Genomic DNA, 17147 nt, shown 5'->3' on the forward strand with positions numbered 1-17147 from the left:
TCACACTTAAAATAAGCAGTAAGAATTTGCTATTGTTCCTGGGTCCTCTGAACAGTTCTGCTCGTTCAGCTCGCTGATGTGCCCATTATGAACAGCAGCTTGAGAAAACCGTTCTGAGGACCTTGGCCGGGCACATCACATTCTGGGGTTGGCTGGCTCTGGGCTGGCGTGGCATGCCTCTCTCCCGCAGTGCCTTCCACATCGTCCATCAGGCTAGCCCAAGCTTGTTCTCGTGGCAGCGCCAGGCTCAGGGTTGATGCCGCATCCTTTCGCTGAATTCTATTTGTCCAGACATCAGGCAGGGGGAGAGACTCTGATCGGATGATACAAGCTGCATTGTGAAGAGCGTGCACACAGGGAGCGATGGAGAAGCAGGGTCATTTTTCCTGACTTATTACCAGTATAATTTGGGGTCTGCTCTGAGTCTCTGGTATTGAGATTCCTGGATCACAAGCAGTCAAGGAAGTACCTGACCTGGATGGTTCAACCAAAGATTCTAGTAGATACCTGTTCCCGCTGGTATTGGCCTCCAGAGCTTTGGAGAACACAGAGCTCTAAGTAGCATCAAATAGGGTCTGAAATCTAAAGGCTAAGGAAGTAACATGAGCATCAGGTTGACAAATGCAGAAACTAATCAATAGCCCAGAACTGGGGTGATGGCTCAGTAGACAGACATGAATGTAGCATGCCCAGGAACATAAGTAAATAATCCTCAGCACCATAGGGAAATAATCAAGGCCATGCGTGTACAAGTAGCCTGCCCTGCTTTCATGGTGTGGCAGACACTAGCGTTGTTCTATAAACTTCTAATACTAAGACATATGCACCACTATGTGTGGCATGGTAATTAGAAGTCCAGAGCAGAGCGTGAGGACTACAGTGCCAGCCTGTGAGCTTCCTCCCTGTGGTCAGGCGGTAGAGATATTCACACGGCTCCTGTGTCACACCAGGAGCTGTGTCACATACACAGCAGAAGCAGCAAGCCATTTCCCAGGCCACGGTCAGCTCTTTACACACAGAGGGAGGTCAGGTCAGGGTCCACCCAGGCGGGGCCTTCCCCGGCAAGGAGGCTGCCTGCCACCTGCACCGCGTGAGCCACGCCTGCGTGTCCACCATCCGCTCATCTCTACACAGGTGGCCCGGTGAGGGCTACACACACACACAGCCAGTGTTCTCCCTGTGGCTTGAGACTCTGCATGGTCTGTTGCGTATGACCACAGCGGGCCTGCAGCCTCTGGCCCCCCACCTCACTCCTCGTCCAAAGGAAGCAGCGCCCATGGGCAGAAATTCCCCAGCTCTGCAGAGGCGCCTGTGGCAGACTCCTCCTGGTCTCCCACTCGCTCTCAGGACCAGTGCCAGGCTCCCGCTGGCTCCATCCCAAGGCTTGAACAAGGTCCTGAGGCTCACCAGCCCCATCGGCTGCCCCCAGCAGGGCTGTGGAGGGATCACCCCAGAGCCAGTTTGGAAGAGAAATTGTTTTTCAAGTATTTGTTTAGGTTCCTTGTGCTGCCGAGCCCTGGAGCTGACAAGCACACGGCTGACTATGGCTGAGGGTGTTCAGATTCCTGCCAAGAGGCACATGCAGCTCAGCTCGGGACCACAGAGCCCAGCCTGGCCCAAGCCCCGGTGCCTTCGCAAGACCCGTGCTGGCTCGAGACAGAAATGAGTGCGCGAGTGCGTGGAGACAGTCTTGTCCTCCTCCTGCAGTTGTCTCAGATGCGAACTGCAGAGACTGACTGGTCCTCAAGCTGGGCCCATGGTTCACTGAGCTCCTACTGTGTGCAGGGTTCTGTGGGCTCTCAGCATCCTGGGGACATACCCACAGCCACCAAGAACCAGGCCCCTCGCTGGTTAAACCAGGTTAGGGATGAGACACTGCCAGGCTGAGCATCCTGACGGGTGGTTTACACTAAGCTCACGTGCAAAGAAAGGAAGAAAAGGCCAGTTTTGAACCAAGGAGGACATGGACTAAGAAAGAAGAAAGTGAAGGGAGAGAAGGCATGCATCATGAGCCTCTGTGTACATTAGGTCTGTGTTCCTCAAAGTTGCTGTCCTGTGCTGCTGGTTTCCTTCTGCTAAGCCTGGCAGCGTGTGTGTGTGCATGCATGCATGTGTGTGTGTGTAAAGGGTCTAGTAAGCAGGAGGCAGTAGAGAGTTGAAACACTTGGTCAGCAGGCTGGAATGGCAAGTGGGAGGGGAAATGGGTCCAGGAGCATCTCACCCGCCTCCATCCACAGATGCCACGGGGCAGCACCAGTGAGCCGAGGGGTCTGGGTGGTGTGCAGTGACCACTGTGGAGGGGAGGAGGGTCTCATGGCTCTGGGGTTTTCCAGAGCTCTGTGGCCAGGGCTGACACTCCAGGAGCACGGTGGTGCTGGGATCCTGTGTGCCAGGAAATGGGCTCCCAGCTAGTCACTGATGGTGCCTACTTGTGCATGGTGCATTCACCACCGATGTCTCTCTTCCATCCCACAGGCTGAAGTGTGCGCTGGAACGGTGGCGGAGGTGATCCAGTCGGTGGTGAATGGGGCAGACGGCTGTGTGTTCTGTTTTGGCCATGCCAAGTTAGGTCAGTGACAGCTTGACTTTATGTGCTGCTCCTTCGGGGGAACGGGGGAATTGCGTGGTGCCTGGACTTGGAAACGCCAGGGGAGCCCAGCAAGTGGGGAAGGTGCCCATGGCCCCCTGGGAAGGAAAGGGCAGAGAGCTATGCCCCCTGCCCCTCTGCTGTGCTTTCTCTGTCCTGATCTCGGCATTTGGCCGCTCACCAGGCCTTGCCTGACTTGCTCAGTAAGGTCCCAATTTGGGAAAGGGTCCCACAAGGTGTCCCTTGACAGGGATGGCCCCAGGTCTGGGCTCTGGGCAGGAGAGGGCCCTTCCCCTCCCCCACCCCACCCCCACGTCCTTGTCACCTATCTTCCCCTCTGCTTTCTTCTCCCCTGCTTTCTATTCAAAGTAGTGGCCCAGATTTTAATGGAATTTACTTGGGCTATAAAAATATACACAGCATTTAACTTGAGCAAGGATATAAAGCGTGACTAGGTGGATTAAACCTGTGGGGTGGCGATAAAAAGAGCCATCATCATGATAAGAAGTGCTTGCCTGCCCAGCACACGTAAAACCATGTAGCAGCCGGAGCGGATGCATGTGGAGGCCCGAGGCACGCAGAGGCACGCGCTCGGTCCGCAGAGCTCCCAGGGACGCCGTTGCCTGCTTCCCTTGCCTTTTCCCCCGCCACTCCCCTGTGTCCCCCTCTTTGCCCCTGCCTCTGGTTTTGAGCTGCTTTCCCGCCTTCATGGGCTCTTGCAGGAAAATCCTATACCATGATCGGAAAGGACGACTCCATGCAGAACCTGGGCATCATCCCCTGCGCCATCTCTTGGCTCTTCAAGCTGATCAACGAACGCAAAGAGAAGACCGGAGCCCGTTTCTCAGTCCGGATCTCAGCTGTGGAGGTGTGGGGGAAGGAAGAGAATCTGCGGGATCTGCTGTCGGAGGTGGCCACGGGCAGCCTGCAGGACGGCCAGTCCCCCGGCGTGTACCTCTGCGAGGACCCCATCTGCGGCACACAGGTAACTTGTCCAGGAAGCTCCACCCAAGAGGCAGTGCCGGAGGACCCGGAACTTGATGGCCTGCAGCCATGCAGCCCATCGGCTCACCCAGCCTGAATTTCTGTTCCTTGTTGGGCACTGACTGCGAGTGGGAGCCGCAGTTTTCATGCATTTGAGGAAATAGCTCTCCATCCTTTACACCCATCCCAAGAAAGAAAAATAGTACCATCTTTCTTTTGTTTAACAACAAACAGAAATATTTACTGCGCCACACAAATAGCGGCACCATTACTGGGCTGTTTATGGCTCTATAAACTGTGTTTCTGGTGCTGGTTCACAGCCAGATTAGCAATGCTGTAGGAAGAAGTAATAACTACCTTCTAATTAGAACAGTGATGTAATTGCGATGGCTACGGAAGCCAGGAGAAGCTCGGTTCATCTTCTCAGGGTGTCACTGGGTTTTATTGTCTACATTTATCTATTTATTTATTTATGTACGTATGTATGTATGTCTTTATTTGTCTGGACTGAGGTTTGAGCTCAGGGCCTTGTGCTACACCACTTGAGCCATGTCTCCAGCCCTGTGTTGCTTTCATTTTTCAGGTAGGGTCTGGCTTGTCTCGGGCTTGTCTCAGACTGGCATCCTCCTGCCTGTACAGCTTGTTAGTTGGGTTGTACTCTCATTAACTTAGCCTCATCCCACAATCCTCTTGATCTCCACCCCTGAGAAACTGATACTATAGGCATGAGTCACTACCCACATCTTCAGTGGCCTCCTATTTTAGATAGGGGATTTGTTAGATGGGAACTGGCCCCACCCACGCTGCAGCCTTAGTGCACCCCCTCCCCAGCCTCTGCCCACAGCACCAGGTCTCCCATCCCCTGCAGATCCCAGCGTCTACATCAGAGTCACCAAGGCTCTGCTCCACACACTGACTGCTCAGCCCCACCACAGGGGTTCTGAGAGACCCCCAAAAAACAAACAAAAACTTGTAGTTTCCTTTTGTACTGGCCGATCCAGATGCTCTGATATTCGGCCAAGAGTTCACTCTGTCTGATGGTCAGCGGCCCAGCTTGGCAGTAACTCAGGACAAAGGTCAAAAATGCTCATATCTTAATCCAGATGGGACGGCCTGGAGTCTGGGTGTTTCCGGGTACCGTCTGCACGGACTTCTTATTCATAGCGATGCCAGCAAACAGTCCAAAGCAGCTGTACTTAATAACTGAGAGTTAGGAGTCCAGGAACCATAACCAGAGCATGGGCGCTGTCAGCTCTGCACCCCATTCTGTGACCCGACACTGAGCGCTGAGATGAGACTCGGTTCTGCCCCTAGGGAGTGGGGTTCTCACTGGCTGTCCTTGGCAAGGTAAGGCGGTCGCTCGTGCCCACGCACCTCTCAGATCCAGCCGCTTGCTCTGACAGCCAACCGCTGTACCTCAGCCACCAAATTGGCACACGCAGGTTGTGTCCAGTAAATGGGCCCAGCGTGCATTTCCGGAAATGAGCGAACTAAGCTGAGCCTGGCCTGTGAGCAGGGGACCTGGGTCTGAAGGACGCTGGCGGTATCTCTCCCGAGGGAGAGACCGGGCTTTGCCAAGTGGACACCCTGGCCTGGGGCCTTAGCTCTCCACTTTCTCCTCAGCTCCAGAACCAGAGCGAGCTGCGGGCCCCCACGGCCGAGAAGGCCGCCTTCTTCCTGGACGCCGCCATCGCCTCTCGCCGGGTCAGCCAGCAGGACTGTGATGAGGACGACCACCGCAACTCCCACATGCTCTTCACGCTGCACATCTACCAGTACCGCATGGAAAAGAGCGGCAAGGGCGGAAGTAAGTCCCCTCTGCCCTGGCCTGTGTCCCCTGTGCTCGTACCCGCCCACGCCGGGTCTGGCTCAGTGATTGGTGATTCATGGGGATTGTGGAGTCTAGGCTCAAGGTCACCTTTGAACTCCTCAAGGGTAAAAGATTGGTGCTGTGATCACAGGAATGTAAATAAACAAACTTAAAAAATGAAAGGTATCCAGCTACTCAGGCGACAGAGAGAGGAGAATCTTGGTTCAAAGCCAGCCTGGGCAGGAAAGTCCATGAGATTCTATTCTCCAATTAACCACCCAAAAGCCAAAATGGAGCCGTGGGCCTCATGCTGGGCTGGCCCGAGGGGCTCCCATGGCACAGGCCCTCCTCAGGGCTTTGGAACCCAGGCCGGGTCCCCAGTGCTTTCTGAGTGAACATCTCAAGGACACCGGATGCCAGAAAAGGGTCAGGAGAGGAACCCTGGCTGGGGAATGATAAACCCAACTGCCCAAAACAGAAGCCATCAACAAGCCTCTTGTTGAAGTCTAGAATGATCTATGCAGCCGAGACCTCAGGACCGTGCTCCACGTTTCTCCCCGAGTCTCCTCGCCAGCTAGTGTTCTGGGCACGGTTCCCCTCCACAGGACCCCGGGCCTGACAGCCGCCCACCCCCACCCACCCCCGCAAGCTCGGCTTTGGCTTTGTCCTTTCTCTAGAGCAGCCTGAAAGTGGACTTGTGTGGCCCATACCTGCGCCGCTCCCTCACTCATCAGCGCCTCTGCCATTGGTCCCGGCCCTGCTTGCTTTTTCTCCCTGGCTGCCCACTTCTTTAATTCCAGCCGGCCCTGGAGCCCCAGACCTGCATGCCCCCACGCCCAGGCTGAGGGAAAATGCCCCTCCCCGGGGGAGGCTGCACGGCCTGGGCGGTGACCGAGGGATCCCCAGACATGGTTGTCAAGGGCAGCGACGGGCACCTCAGACAGGAGCCAGCCCCTTCTCCACCACACACCATGGCGGCGGGCTTCACTGGGGAGAGCAGAAACTGTCGAGTGGCGATCTGTAAGGGGCCATCAGCTCCCCCAAAGAGAGCCCACGCCATGTAGGGTGCTTCTGTTTAGAAGGGGTGGGAGAGGAAGACGTTGCGCTGGTGTGCCCACCGCACACTTCTGGGGCCCCGGAGGCAGCCGGCCCTCGGCTCTGGTGGGGTCCCGCGCAGTGAATGGACGAGTGTTTGGACTGTATTTTCTAAGCAGCTGTCACTAGTCACATGTGGACTGTAGCCGGCAGCGCTGCTCCAGACCCCAGTGCTGAGCCTCGTGTGTGCTCCCACGGCGCTGAGGGGCTCTGTAAAGCACTCTGGGAGCGACTCTTCCAGCTCTTCCCTTGTGTTCCTCCCTTCTGCTGTCGCTGAAGCCACACAAATAAGGAAAACAGTCAGTTCAAGGGCTTCAACTGTAAGGACCTGAAATTCGACTTCCACCAGCTTAGGAGAGAACTTGACCTTAGCCCCAAAGGCCAACACCTCTCCCCACCCTCGCCTGGTATCTGGTCAGTCCAGGGCCTTATTAAATATTCAACTCCAAACTCATCTTCTTCCTGTTTTTAAATGTGAAAGAGAATTGCTTTTTAATAATTAATCCAGGTGGAATGAAAAGGCAGATGTGGCCGATGGCTCTTCAGCCCTCCTCTGGGTCTCTTCTGATGCTGCTGAAGATGAGAATAGAGGGCTGAAGTGGGGTTCGGGCTGCTGCAGGGGACCCCAGAGCACTGGGTTCTCCCCTTGCCCGCCAGCAGGTCTGGCTTCTCCAGGGAAGAGGTCAGGCCGGGAAGCTTCCCAGCCGAGCGCTCGCCTGACTTCATATAGTTAAAATATAATGAGAAGATCTGGAGTGCTGTTTAAAATGGAAATTTTGTTTGCTTATATATAAGAAATAATCCCTGTAGACTCGGCAGCCAGAACTCAATTAAGGGAAAGTTTATTAATTAGCCACCCTGCAGGGAGACAGAGAACAGAGCCACTGCTGTGAACCTGCTAGAAGATGAGCTCAGAGATCTCTGGCACAGGAACCAAATACACTTGTGTGTACATGTATGCACACGTCTCTGTGTGTATACATGCACAGGCACATGGGCACCTGCAGATGTGCATGCACACACACATGCACACATGCACACCTTCAGCCATGGTCAAGAATGAGAGGGCGTGGCTGATGCATTACTGCTTTGAAGCTGGCACTAGGGCAGGTGTAAAACAGCTTCCTGGTTTCCAGGGGTTCTAGAACACTCCCGGGCTGTTTCCTCACTGCCGCCAAGCCTTCCCTGCTGACCCTGGTATGGCCTGTCGGCCCCTGGGGGATTCAGGCTGTGGAGGACCAACCTCCAAGTGGCCAGAGGTGGGTGAGCACCTAAAACAAGATAGTAAGTAGAGTGATGGTTCAGGGCACAGCGTCATGTGAGCAGGTTTGACTTGTTTATAAAGTTTATTTCTGAGTTGGTGAGACAGGGTTTCACTGTATAGCCCAGACTGGCCTCAAACTTAGGATCCTGCTGCCTCAGCCTCCCCAGTGCTGGGACTATGGTGACATCTCCCCATGCCTGGCTGAGAAGACAATCTCCCGAAGTATCACTTTGATAAGTAATCTAAGCTTGCCAGCAGCCATGACCTCAGTTGGGCCCATGTGTTCATCACCCCTTGTTTCCTGGGGGTCGTGGGGGGAGCCAGTGTGGGCTGGGCACACAAGAATGAGTGTGTGTGCACTCAAGCTTACGTCTGTGCCAATGCTCACCTCTTTGTATGTGTGAGGCTGGGGTGTGGCTCAAGTGGTAGAGCGCTTGCCCAGGAAGCATGGAAGCTGTGAGCTCAGTGCTCAGGACCACAGAACCCACAGGTCAACCCCTGTTTTCCTTGGTCTGGATTTCCTGTCGACAGTCAGCCCTTTCTTCACCCGGGTCACAGAACCACTTATGTCAGCCAGGCCTGTGTAGCTGATGGGATTCAAGATCATTATTGAGAAGGTCCGGGGCAGACTGTGGCTCTAAGGGGGCCGGGGCTGGCCCCTGGCTCTGGCAGCAGCCTGCGGCGGCGAGGGCATTGCACACCACAGCGCAGCAGTTCCAGTCTTTCTTTGAGCCCCCTGCCCACCTGTCGCCCCTCTCAGAGCAAAGCAGCTTCCTGTTTACTGAGGAGGTAGCAAGAACCTGGTGTCCTCCCTCCGATGCTCTACTTTTAGGTTCAAGATCTGCTTGTCTCCATGCCTCAGTTTCTCCCCTAAGCTTCTCCCGTGGATCTACTCCTCCATTCTTGCTTTTCTCCTGTTCCCTTGTATCTCCTCTGGGACTTCATCAAATGTGACACTCCACACACTGTCTTTCTCTGTGTCATCTTGGAAGAGAGGAGGGAAGGAAAGAACAAGACAATAGCAACAGGACAATAACAATAACAAAACAATAGTATAATAACATTAACAGGAACCCCGCTTCCGCCCAAGGAAACCTTCCCAATGCTGGCCTCTGGCTTAAAGCTTTTTCCTTGGAATCCTGTTCCAGTTTGGGGATGTCGTGCCCTTGTTTGACTCTGCCTCATTTTCATTGCTTCTGGAAGACAGAGGCCCATTACCCGCCTTTGGTCTCCACAGAGTTGGAGGCCCCTTGTCTACTACCTTCAGTCTCCACAGATCTGGTCTCGAGCCTGAACGTTGGTGCGTGGTGCTTGTCAGTTAAGTCCAGTGGAATGTGAGCTTCCTTGTCATCCAGAATGGCTTCCTCCAGAAAGAGAATGACCACCTGGGATGGTTAATCTTGCTTGCCAACTTGATTGGTAGAGAGCTGCTCAGGATATAAACAATGCTTACTTCTGGTTGTGTCTCTGAAGGGATTCCCCAGACAGTTGGACCATGAGAGCTCAGATCTCATCAATGGAGTCAGAATTTGATGGTGTTCTTGGGAGGTGGTAGAAGTGTGGGAGGAAATGAATCCCTGAGAGAAGGGACTGAGGGTGGATCTTGATTGGTCCCTCCCCTTTCTGTCACTCATCTCTGCTTCCTGGCTGCCATGAGGTGCACTACCTCCTCCTCCACGGGCTCCCAGTGCCGTGATAGTCTCCCTCGCCTTAGGCCTGCCTTGCTGGGGCCAAGAGACCATGGCCTGAAGCCTCTGAGACCATAGTAACTCTGCTGTGAGCTGCTGTCTCAGGTCTGTCGTGGGGACAAAGAGTCTAACAATCACCACCCAACGGCTTTCTTGTCCCAGGGAGTGCATGTTCGGAGAACTTGGGCCACATCATCCTGAGTTGGAGGGTTCATTGAGAAAACTGCTTTAGAAGCAGAGTCACTCATAAATATTTGAACTTAATAAATGGCACTAATCAGTACACAATAATCTTATAACATACAGTCATGTTTGCACTTCAAGGTGAATTACAAACTAAAATTCTAACTCTCATGAACCATGCTTATATTAATGGTCTCTTTAATATCTCTTCCAAGATAGTCAACAACTTAAAAGACACGTGTGTAGCCAACTGGGTATTGATTATTTTTTCCACATGCTTAAAATTCCCCCACTCTGTAGTTTCTCATTTACACCCAACTCGGCACCCTCTCTAAATTTCAGTTCCAGTCATATGTTTTCAAAACAGTGAGTTAAGTTTTCATGGAAACATTTGCTTTCTTTACTAAGCCACATTGTATCATACTGATACTTACAGGTGAGTAGCATAAATAGGCTTAAAACCTGTTGGCACATCAACTCCTTTTGTGGGAGTAAAGGTGAAGAAACAGCCACGGGCATTCTGTGTGCTGCGGATGTCTGTGGGTGCCTCTTGGAAGCTGATTGAGAAGCTGGCTCATTGGGCCACGTTCTAAGACTAGACCCCACCCATGGCAGTGTACTAGAATCACCTGGAAAAGTCTGACATGACCCCATGTCCCGGTAGGAAACCTGGGAGAGGGAGGAGGACACAGGAGCACTCACGAGGCCCCCGTGATTCCGGCATGGATTGGAGTCTAGGGTCCTCCCTCCTTAGGCAAGCTGAGATGAAGGAGCATCTGCTTGTTCCATGGCTAGTTCTGGACTCCGCCTTAGATGTGGTGTTCATCTTCTTGGAGACTGGGCAGTGTCTTAGCATCTGAAGCTCAGTTTCTCATCGGTAAGATGAATGCCATCAGTTTGTAAGTTTTGCCAACCAGAATATGGTATACATTGGTAAATGTTGTATGTGCATTTTGAATGAGGGTGTATTCTGCTGTCATTGGAACAAATGCAAATCTATATCCTTGTGATTTTCTGCCTGCTAGTTCTAGCAGTTACTAAGGAATGAGTATTTAAGCTCTTCTTCTTGACGCTCTGTCACATCTTGTTTTGTATATTTGTACGTCTGTAATTAGGGTGTGACCATATTTTATTGTGGCTTTTTCTTCAGTTGTCCCCTTGTCATTACATATACTCCATTCACAAAATTGTCTTTGATGTCTTTTGTCTCGTCCTACCTGCATCCACCCAACTCTTACATTTTCCTTACTCATGCACATGACCTTCTGGAAAATGTGTATCATCAGACACTTTATAAGGACAACACAAGAGTAGAACTGAACTTCCTTCCCATCTGACAAAGTCTTCCCTTTAATAAGGATATTCAGAGTGTTCCCCCTTCATGCCTTCTCTCTCTCCCTGGCTTTCTCTGTCTTCTTCACTAGTTTTGAGCAGTGTGATTATGAAGTGTTTCGCTGTCATTTTCTTCATGTTTCTTTTGCGTAGGACTGATGGAGTGTCTTAGATCAAATTTAGGAGGCTCCTACCACTGTTAAATATTTGGTCTGTAACACACTGTTTTTCCTATCTCAGGAAATGTAGTTGCCTGTATTTGGACACTTGAAGTTGTACAACTGCCCTTTTTATTCCTTATTGGTTTATTTCTAAGTTTTACACTTCTCTCTGCAGTTCATTTTCCAGATTTTTTTATTGCTCGATCTTCATATTTACTCATCTTTGCTTTAACAATGTCTGATCTGCCACTGATTCTATTAAGATAATTTTTCATCCCATGTGATATAGTTTTTCCTCCTGAAAATGTTTAATATATCTTCTTTATGAAGTGTGCGCTGGTCCTGGGGCTTGAACTCAGGGCCTGGGTGCTGTCCCTCAGCTTTTTTAGCTCCAAGGCTAGTGCTCTACCACTTGAGCCACACCTTCATTCCCGTCTCTCTTTTTTGGTGGTTAATTAGAGATAAGACCCTTGTAGACTTTCCTGCCCAAGCTGGCTTTGAACGGCCTCGCAACTAGCTAGGATTGCAGGCTTGATCCACTGGCACCACTGGCTATTGTACCATATTTTGCATGCCTGGTAAGTTATTTTTAGGTTCTGGTGGTACTGGGGTTGAAACTCATGAGGCAGACTCTACCACTGAAGCCGCTTGCCAGCCCACCCGGTTCTCTTTGGTGGGTGACAGGTATCTAGAGAGGTATGTTATCATTGGGAGCATTCTTGAGTTGTGCGTGGGGTGCGGTTTCATCCTCTGTGTCTTTTAGTATTTCTCAGATGGGGCTGGCTCAGCGTTCCATCTCCTGCCAGTGTTCCTTCCCCTGAGCAGAATGCTTCTCGATACTCTACCAAGTCCCAGGCATGGAGCTTCTCCGGCCAGGCTGCTGGGAGCAGACTTCTGTTGGCCTGTGTGCCAGCTGTGTGCCAGCTCTGGGGCTGCCTCTGCCATGTCAGATGGCCGGTTCTCGGCCTGGGGCGTTTCCCATTTGCAAGTGCTGTCCAGGGCTCAGGCGGATACTCAAGAGGCGAGCAGATCCCCCCCCCCCCCGTGCTCTCTTTCTAGCACCCTTGTGAGAGCTGTTGCTGCTGCAGCTCCCTCTCCCCAAGCCCGGGGACTCACAGCTTCCCCTGGCCCCTGCCTCAGCCTCAGCCCGAGGCTCTTGGCCGTAAACTGCTGCGACGTGGGAGGGCTGGCCTCGCCCGCTTTCCACCGCCAGAGAACACCACATGGGTTGAAAATGGTTGTTTTAGGGTTTCATTCTGTTTTGGGCTTCCTGAGGCAAGAGAACCAATCTAGTCCCCATAACGTCATAAATTCCGAAAGCACGAGTACTCCGGGCAAGTGCATCAAGTCTTAGGAACTTTTCCTCATCTGTGGTAGAAGGGTGCCGGTACGTAGCTTCACATTTCACCTCCGCGTGGAACAAGATTTCTGTTTGTGTGCCTGGCAGAGGACACTCAGCAGATGCAGTCCTCCCGTCTCCTCGCCCGCTCCTCCTCCTCCTTCCAGCTTGCACCTTGCGCTTTCAGCCTAGGTGTTGGCTGAGTTGAGTTCCTGTGATGATCACCAGGGCCAACAGTAACCGCCTTAACTTGGGTTTGAGAACTCAGCTGTCCAGAAACCAATTAGGGACAAATGTTACCATCCTTTAAGGAGCTTACCTGTTCTCGCTTCTCCTGTCCTCTCTCCTTCTAGTGTCCGGCGGTCGCAGCCGTCTGCATCTCATTGACCTCGGCAGCTGTGTGAAAACGCTTAACAAGAACCGCGAGGGAGGCTCAGGGCTGTGCCTCTCCCTGTCCGCTCTGGGCAACGTCATCCTGGCTCTTGTCAACGGCAGCAAGCACATCCCATACAAGTAAGTCACTTCTTCCACAAGGGTGGATGGAGTGAGCGGGGTGCCAGGCGGGGCGGGCACCCTGGGCCAGCTCTGTCTGGGAGGTGTGGCACGGGGAGGGAGGGGAAGGTGAGCTGAATGGACTGTATTACTGTTTAGTATTCTCCTTAGAGGAGGATTCTCTTACTGTGTTCTTTACTAAGACTCAGATAAGGATGGGAAACACGTAGCTCTCTCTAGCTCTCTCTGGCCATGGAGACGACGGTGTTAGTCCAGGGACAGTTCCATAAGTGCCATCTCCACAGCTGAGCAGCTTTGAAAGCAGTCAGTCCACTGCAGGGCTGACGTTAGCCTGCTCAGAGGAAGGAAGTGATCCCGTTGCGGTCTCCCGCCGCAGTGCCTGCTGGGGCCTTATGTTGTCACTGTGATGCACCAGGCAGGGAAGGGCGTATCAGCCTCAGGAGCATGGATGAGGGGGTTGGTTGTTGTTGGATAGGGACTATTTGGACATTTATAACATCATTTGATAGGAAATTATCAATTCAGGCTCATGGCCCAGGGCAGCTGGTGTGTCAGGTGCCAGAGGCCTTCATGGCCCTCACACAGCCCGGTGGCCGGACATTCTCTCCGACGTGCCAGAGTGGGCTGATTAAAACAGTGAAAACTGAGATCCCACTTAGATGTGGACTTCAGATCAGCAACAAATAACCATTTAGCATGAGCCTGCTCCTGAAGCTGGGAGGGATGTGGCATCCCGCGTGAGCGCTGACAGCCCTTCGGAGGGTTGCTGGCGTCACCACGTACCTTCTCGTGCAAGTGCATGTCCCCCTTCAGTAAATCCTGCCACCCCTTCCCATCCCACCGCTGCCCCTGCGGCCGGCCCGCCTGAGTCGGTGCTCATCTGCTCACACAGAAGAGGCACCTGCCCTGCAGAGTTACCATGAGTAATGCATGTGGGCTCCATGTGCAATCTGTAACAAAGAATGGCTTGAATACACCTTGCTGCTGTGTGGGAGGGAAAGGTAAGTGGGCTGCTCATGTAGTCTCAGATGCAGCGGGAGTTGGTGAGGCCTTCCTCCGTCCTGCGGCGTACGCCACACCCGGCCAGTTCCATCCTACCCAGGAGGGTCTTCTCAGGGCCGTCTCCAGGAGCTTGCATGAGATTGTAATGCTGCCTTCCTAGCTAGATAAACACGAACGTGGTTTTCCTGAGCCTTTCGTTCTAAGAAAAAAAATTCAATTTGAAGATTTATAAAGTTTGCTTTTCTGTCGTTTCTGCTGTTGAGTAATACAACTGCTAAGGTTGGAGACTTAGAAAGAAAAGAGCTTGCTGGCTGTGCTTGGTTCGCATAAAATGAGATTCAGCACGTCTGTGAATATGGTAACGTCACAGATCCTGATGTGGACGGGTTTCTCAGTATATTCTCATTATGAACTCTTGGTTTTGAGTTTCATGTAGATCACTTGTACTCCTTTCAGAAGAGTGCTTTCAGTAAATAGTTGTGGAATTGGGATGGATGAATGTAAGCATATAACTTTAAAAATTTACATAAAGTACCTTTCTTTTGTTTAGAGTTTGGTGTTAGGATAAACAAACAGGGAAACATTCGTTTTGAGCACTAGCTGAGGTTCTCTTGTTAAGTCAAATGTGTCTATTAACAGGAGCTAGCTGGAATGCCTGCGCAGGGCTGGTTGAGACCCACCACTCTGCACTCACCAGCCCGTGCCTTTCCCCAGCCCTTCGCACTTCCCAGCATTCTGGCACTGAGAGGGGGACTCAAAAGCATCTCAGTGTCTTAGATCAGCAGACTTAACACGAACGTGTCTGCACGAGCCCCTGTCCTGGCGTCCCCCCCGCCCAGCCAGACCCTGCGGGGGGTGGGGGGGAAGGCTCTACACAGCTTCTACCTAGACCCCGCCCTTCACAACATACCACACGCTTACAAGGCTGCCCACTGCTCAGTGCCAGAGAGCACAGAGACCTGACAGCTAGCTGCGCTCCTTGGCCAGTGCTCCCGTTCCACCATCTCACCGCCCCTGATGGCCATCATGTGCAAGCTTGGAAAGATCTTCCCTGTAGCCTTCGATCAGATTCTCAGCTGCAGTAAACACTCAATATATGACATCTGCATCACCACTGAAAAGTGGTTGATGAAACCAGGCATGGTGACTCACACCCGACCGAGATCCTAGCTATCTGGAGACAGGTCTAAGGATCGAGGTGAGATCCGAAGCCAGCCCTGGCAGGAAAATCCTTGAGACTCTTATCTCCAATTGACCAGCAAAAAGTTGAAGGCGGACCTGTGGCACAAGTGGCAGCGTGTGAGCCTTGAGTAAAAAAGCTAAGAGACAGCACCCAGGCCCTGAGTTCAAGCCCCACTATTGGCACAAAAGTTTTTTTGTTTTTTTTTAAGTGATTCACCAACTAGAAACTATCTTTTTTCGGAGCAAGAAAGGTAAGACGAGGATTTCCTGTGACCCCGGCCGGGCGGCAGGAGGGTCCACCGAGCCAGCCCGCCCAGGCTTGGAGAGCCTGGAGGCCTGTCCACATGGCGCCCACCCCTTCGACCAGCTCTGTAGTTGTTGGCGCCCATGCTCCGCCCAGCAGGGATATTCGGCGCAGCAGGATGGTCTGGATCTGCTGATGGGCTTCTCCTTGCTCCACAGTCACACCGTGCAGCGTCTCACCAGCACACAAAACACCTGCTCAAGCCTCGTCTTGGCCGCGGCTCCTTGGGGGAGGGCATTCCTTCTTGTGCGGTTCACTCGCAAGAAAAATCAGAAAACCACACTCCGTATTCCTTACCTCCCCCGGCCCTCAGAACATAAAAACCCCCTGTCTTCATCTGTCCTCCTGGACGACCCTGTGCTCCCAGCCTGTGTTCCTGGGCTTGCTTCTGGAAAATTAACTGGGTGTACAGAGACGGGGCATGGCCTGCCTTCATTTCCCTTCATCACTGAGCCAGACAATTTGTCATGGGAACAAGCCGGAAAGTGAGTTTGGATTCATTATCCATCCTGGTGTTCCTATGGCTCCTACATGCAGCCGGAGTGGTTCTTCCTTTGCAAATGGTATTGTGTTGCAGAGGACAGACGCGGGCGCAGGGCGGCGCCTCTCACCAGTCCCCGTGCCAGTGGTCGCCAGCGGCGACACCAGTCAGCACAGCCCTCGGGGCAGGCCCGCTGGTGACCACCCCAGTGCCTCCTCCATTCTGTACCAACAGGCTACATGCCTTTGCACCTCGCCCACTTCACCATACTTTGTGCCCAGGGAAGTCTGCCCCGGCTTTGAGCATTTTGACGGCCTATTTGCAAAGTTTCTTCCAGGCTCATTCATTAGAGTCATTTGCTTCTTGGCAATAAGATGCTGGGTGTCTTAGCACCCTGGAGTTGGTTTCCTCAGGGCCCCACCTCCATGCTGTGTGTCCCCACTCCTCGAGGGCCTCTGCCCCAGCCCAGCTCCTTCCCCAGGAGGTGCTGTCTGGTCAAGGCTACAAACCCTTCGGAAACGCCCTTCACAGGGCGGGACTGGGACTAGTCCCAGGAGTGTTCCTTTTCTTTTGGAGACACGATCACTTTAATAGGTCCCATAGTCTGCCGGAGCCAGGGCATGCTGCCAGACCAGGTAGAAGACAAGCCTGGCGGGGCAGCAGGGGTGGGGGGTGGGAGGGGGAAGTATGGTGAGGGTGTTTTGTGCAGGTGTGGACAGTCACCACGCCTCCAGGCAGGTTGAGGGCCTCTTTTCTGGGGGGTTTAACATTTTGCAGGGGGGAATTTGAGCTTGAGCGCGCGCGCGCGTGTGCGTGTGTGTGCGTGCGCGTGTGTGTGTGTGTGTGTGTGTGTGATCATTGCCCAGTGAACTCACGGCTTCTGCGTTTGTTCATGAGAAGCTGGTTGCAGCTACCCTGGAGAGGACTCTAAGCTCTTCCTGAAAGGCAACCTAACCACTTTGTGATCTAAGGAATGCATGTCTGCGGTGTGCAGGCCTGAGCCGAGCTCAAGGCTGTTTCTTATTTATCAGCAGGATATGTGCACTCTGCTTCTAGGCAACAGATATCTGCTGCTGGCCTGGCTCCCGGGTATAAGAGTGCATGGAAAATTGTCCTGTGCCCCACCCCCCTGTGTTGCATGTGTCTGCGATGCTCTCCCCGGGCTGGTGGAACAAAGCTCTACACGGCCACCTGTGACGGATCTCCCCCTTCCGTGGGTGTG

General features: G+C 52.9%; 1 protein-coding gene across 2 annotated transcripts in view; it reads left to right on the forward strand.

Moving 5' to 3' along the window:
* Kif26b (kinesin family member 26B) overlaps positions 1-17147 on the forward strand; it is a 285786-nt gene that overhangs the window by 239458 nt on the left and 29181 nt on the right. For both annotated transcript variants that reach the window (XM_070023180.1, XM_070023181.1), the window contains 4 exons: positions 2476-2569; positions 3310-3572; positions 5195-5378; positions 12797-12956. In XM_070023180.1, coding sequence (XP_069879281.1) covers positions 2476-2569; positions 3310-3572; positions 5195-5378; positions 12797-12956 — 701 coding nt within the window. The remainder of the gene's footprint in view (positions 1-2475; positions 2570-3309; positions 3573-5194; positions 5379-12796; positions 12957-17147) is intronic.

Source organism: Dipodomys merriami, unplaced genomic scaffold (assembly GCF_024711535.1).
Source record: "Dipodomys merriami isolate MVZ:Mamm:240054 unplaced genomic scaffold, mDipMer1.0.p SCAF_158, whole genome shotgun sequence".
Classification (NCBI taxonomy): Eukaryota; Metazoa; Chordata; class Mammalia; order Rodentia; family Heteromyidae; genus Dipodomys; species Dipodomys merriami.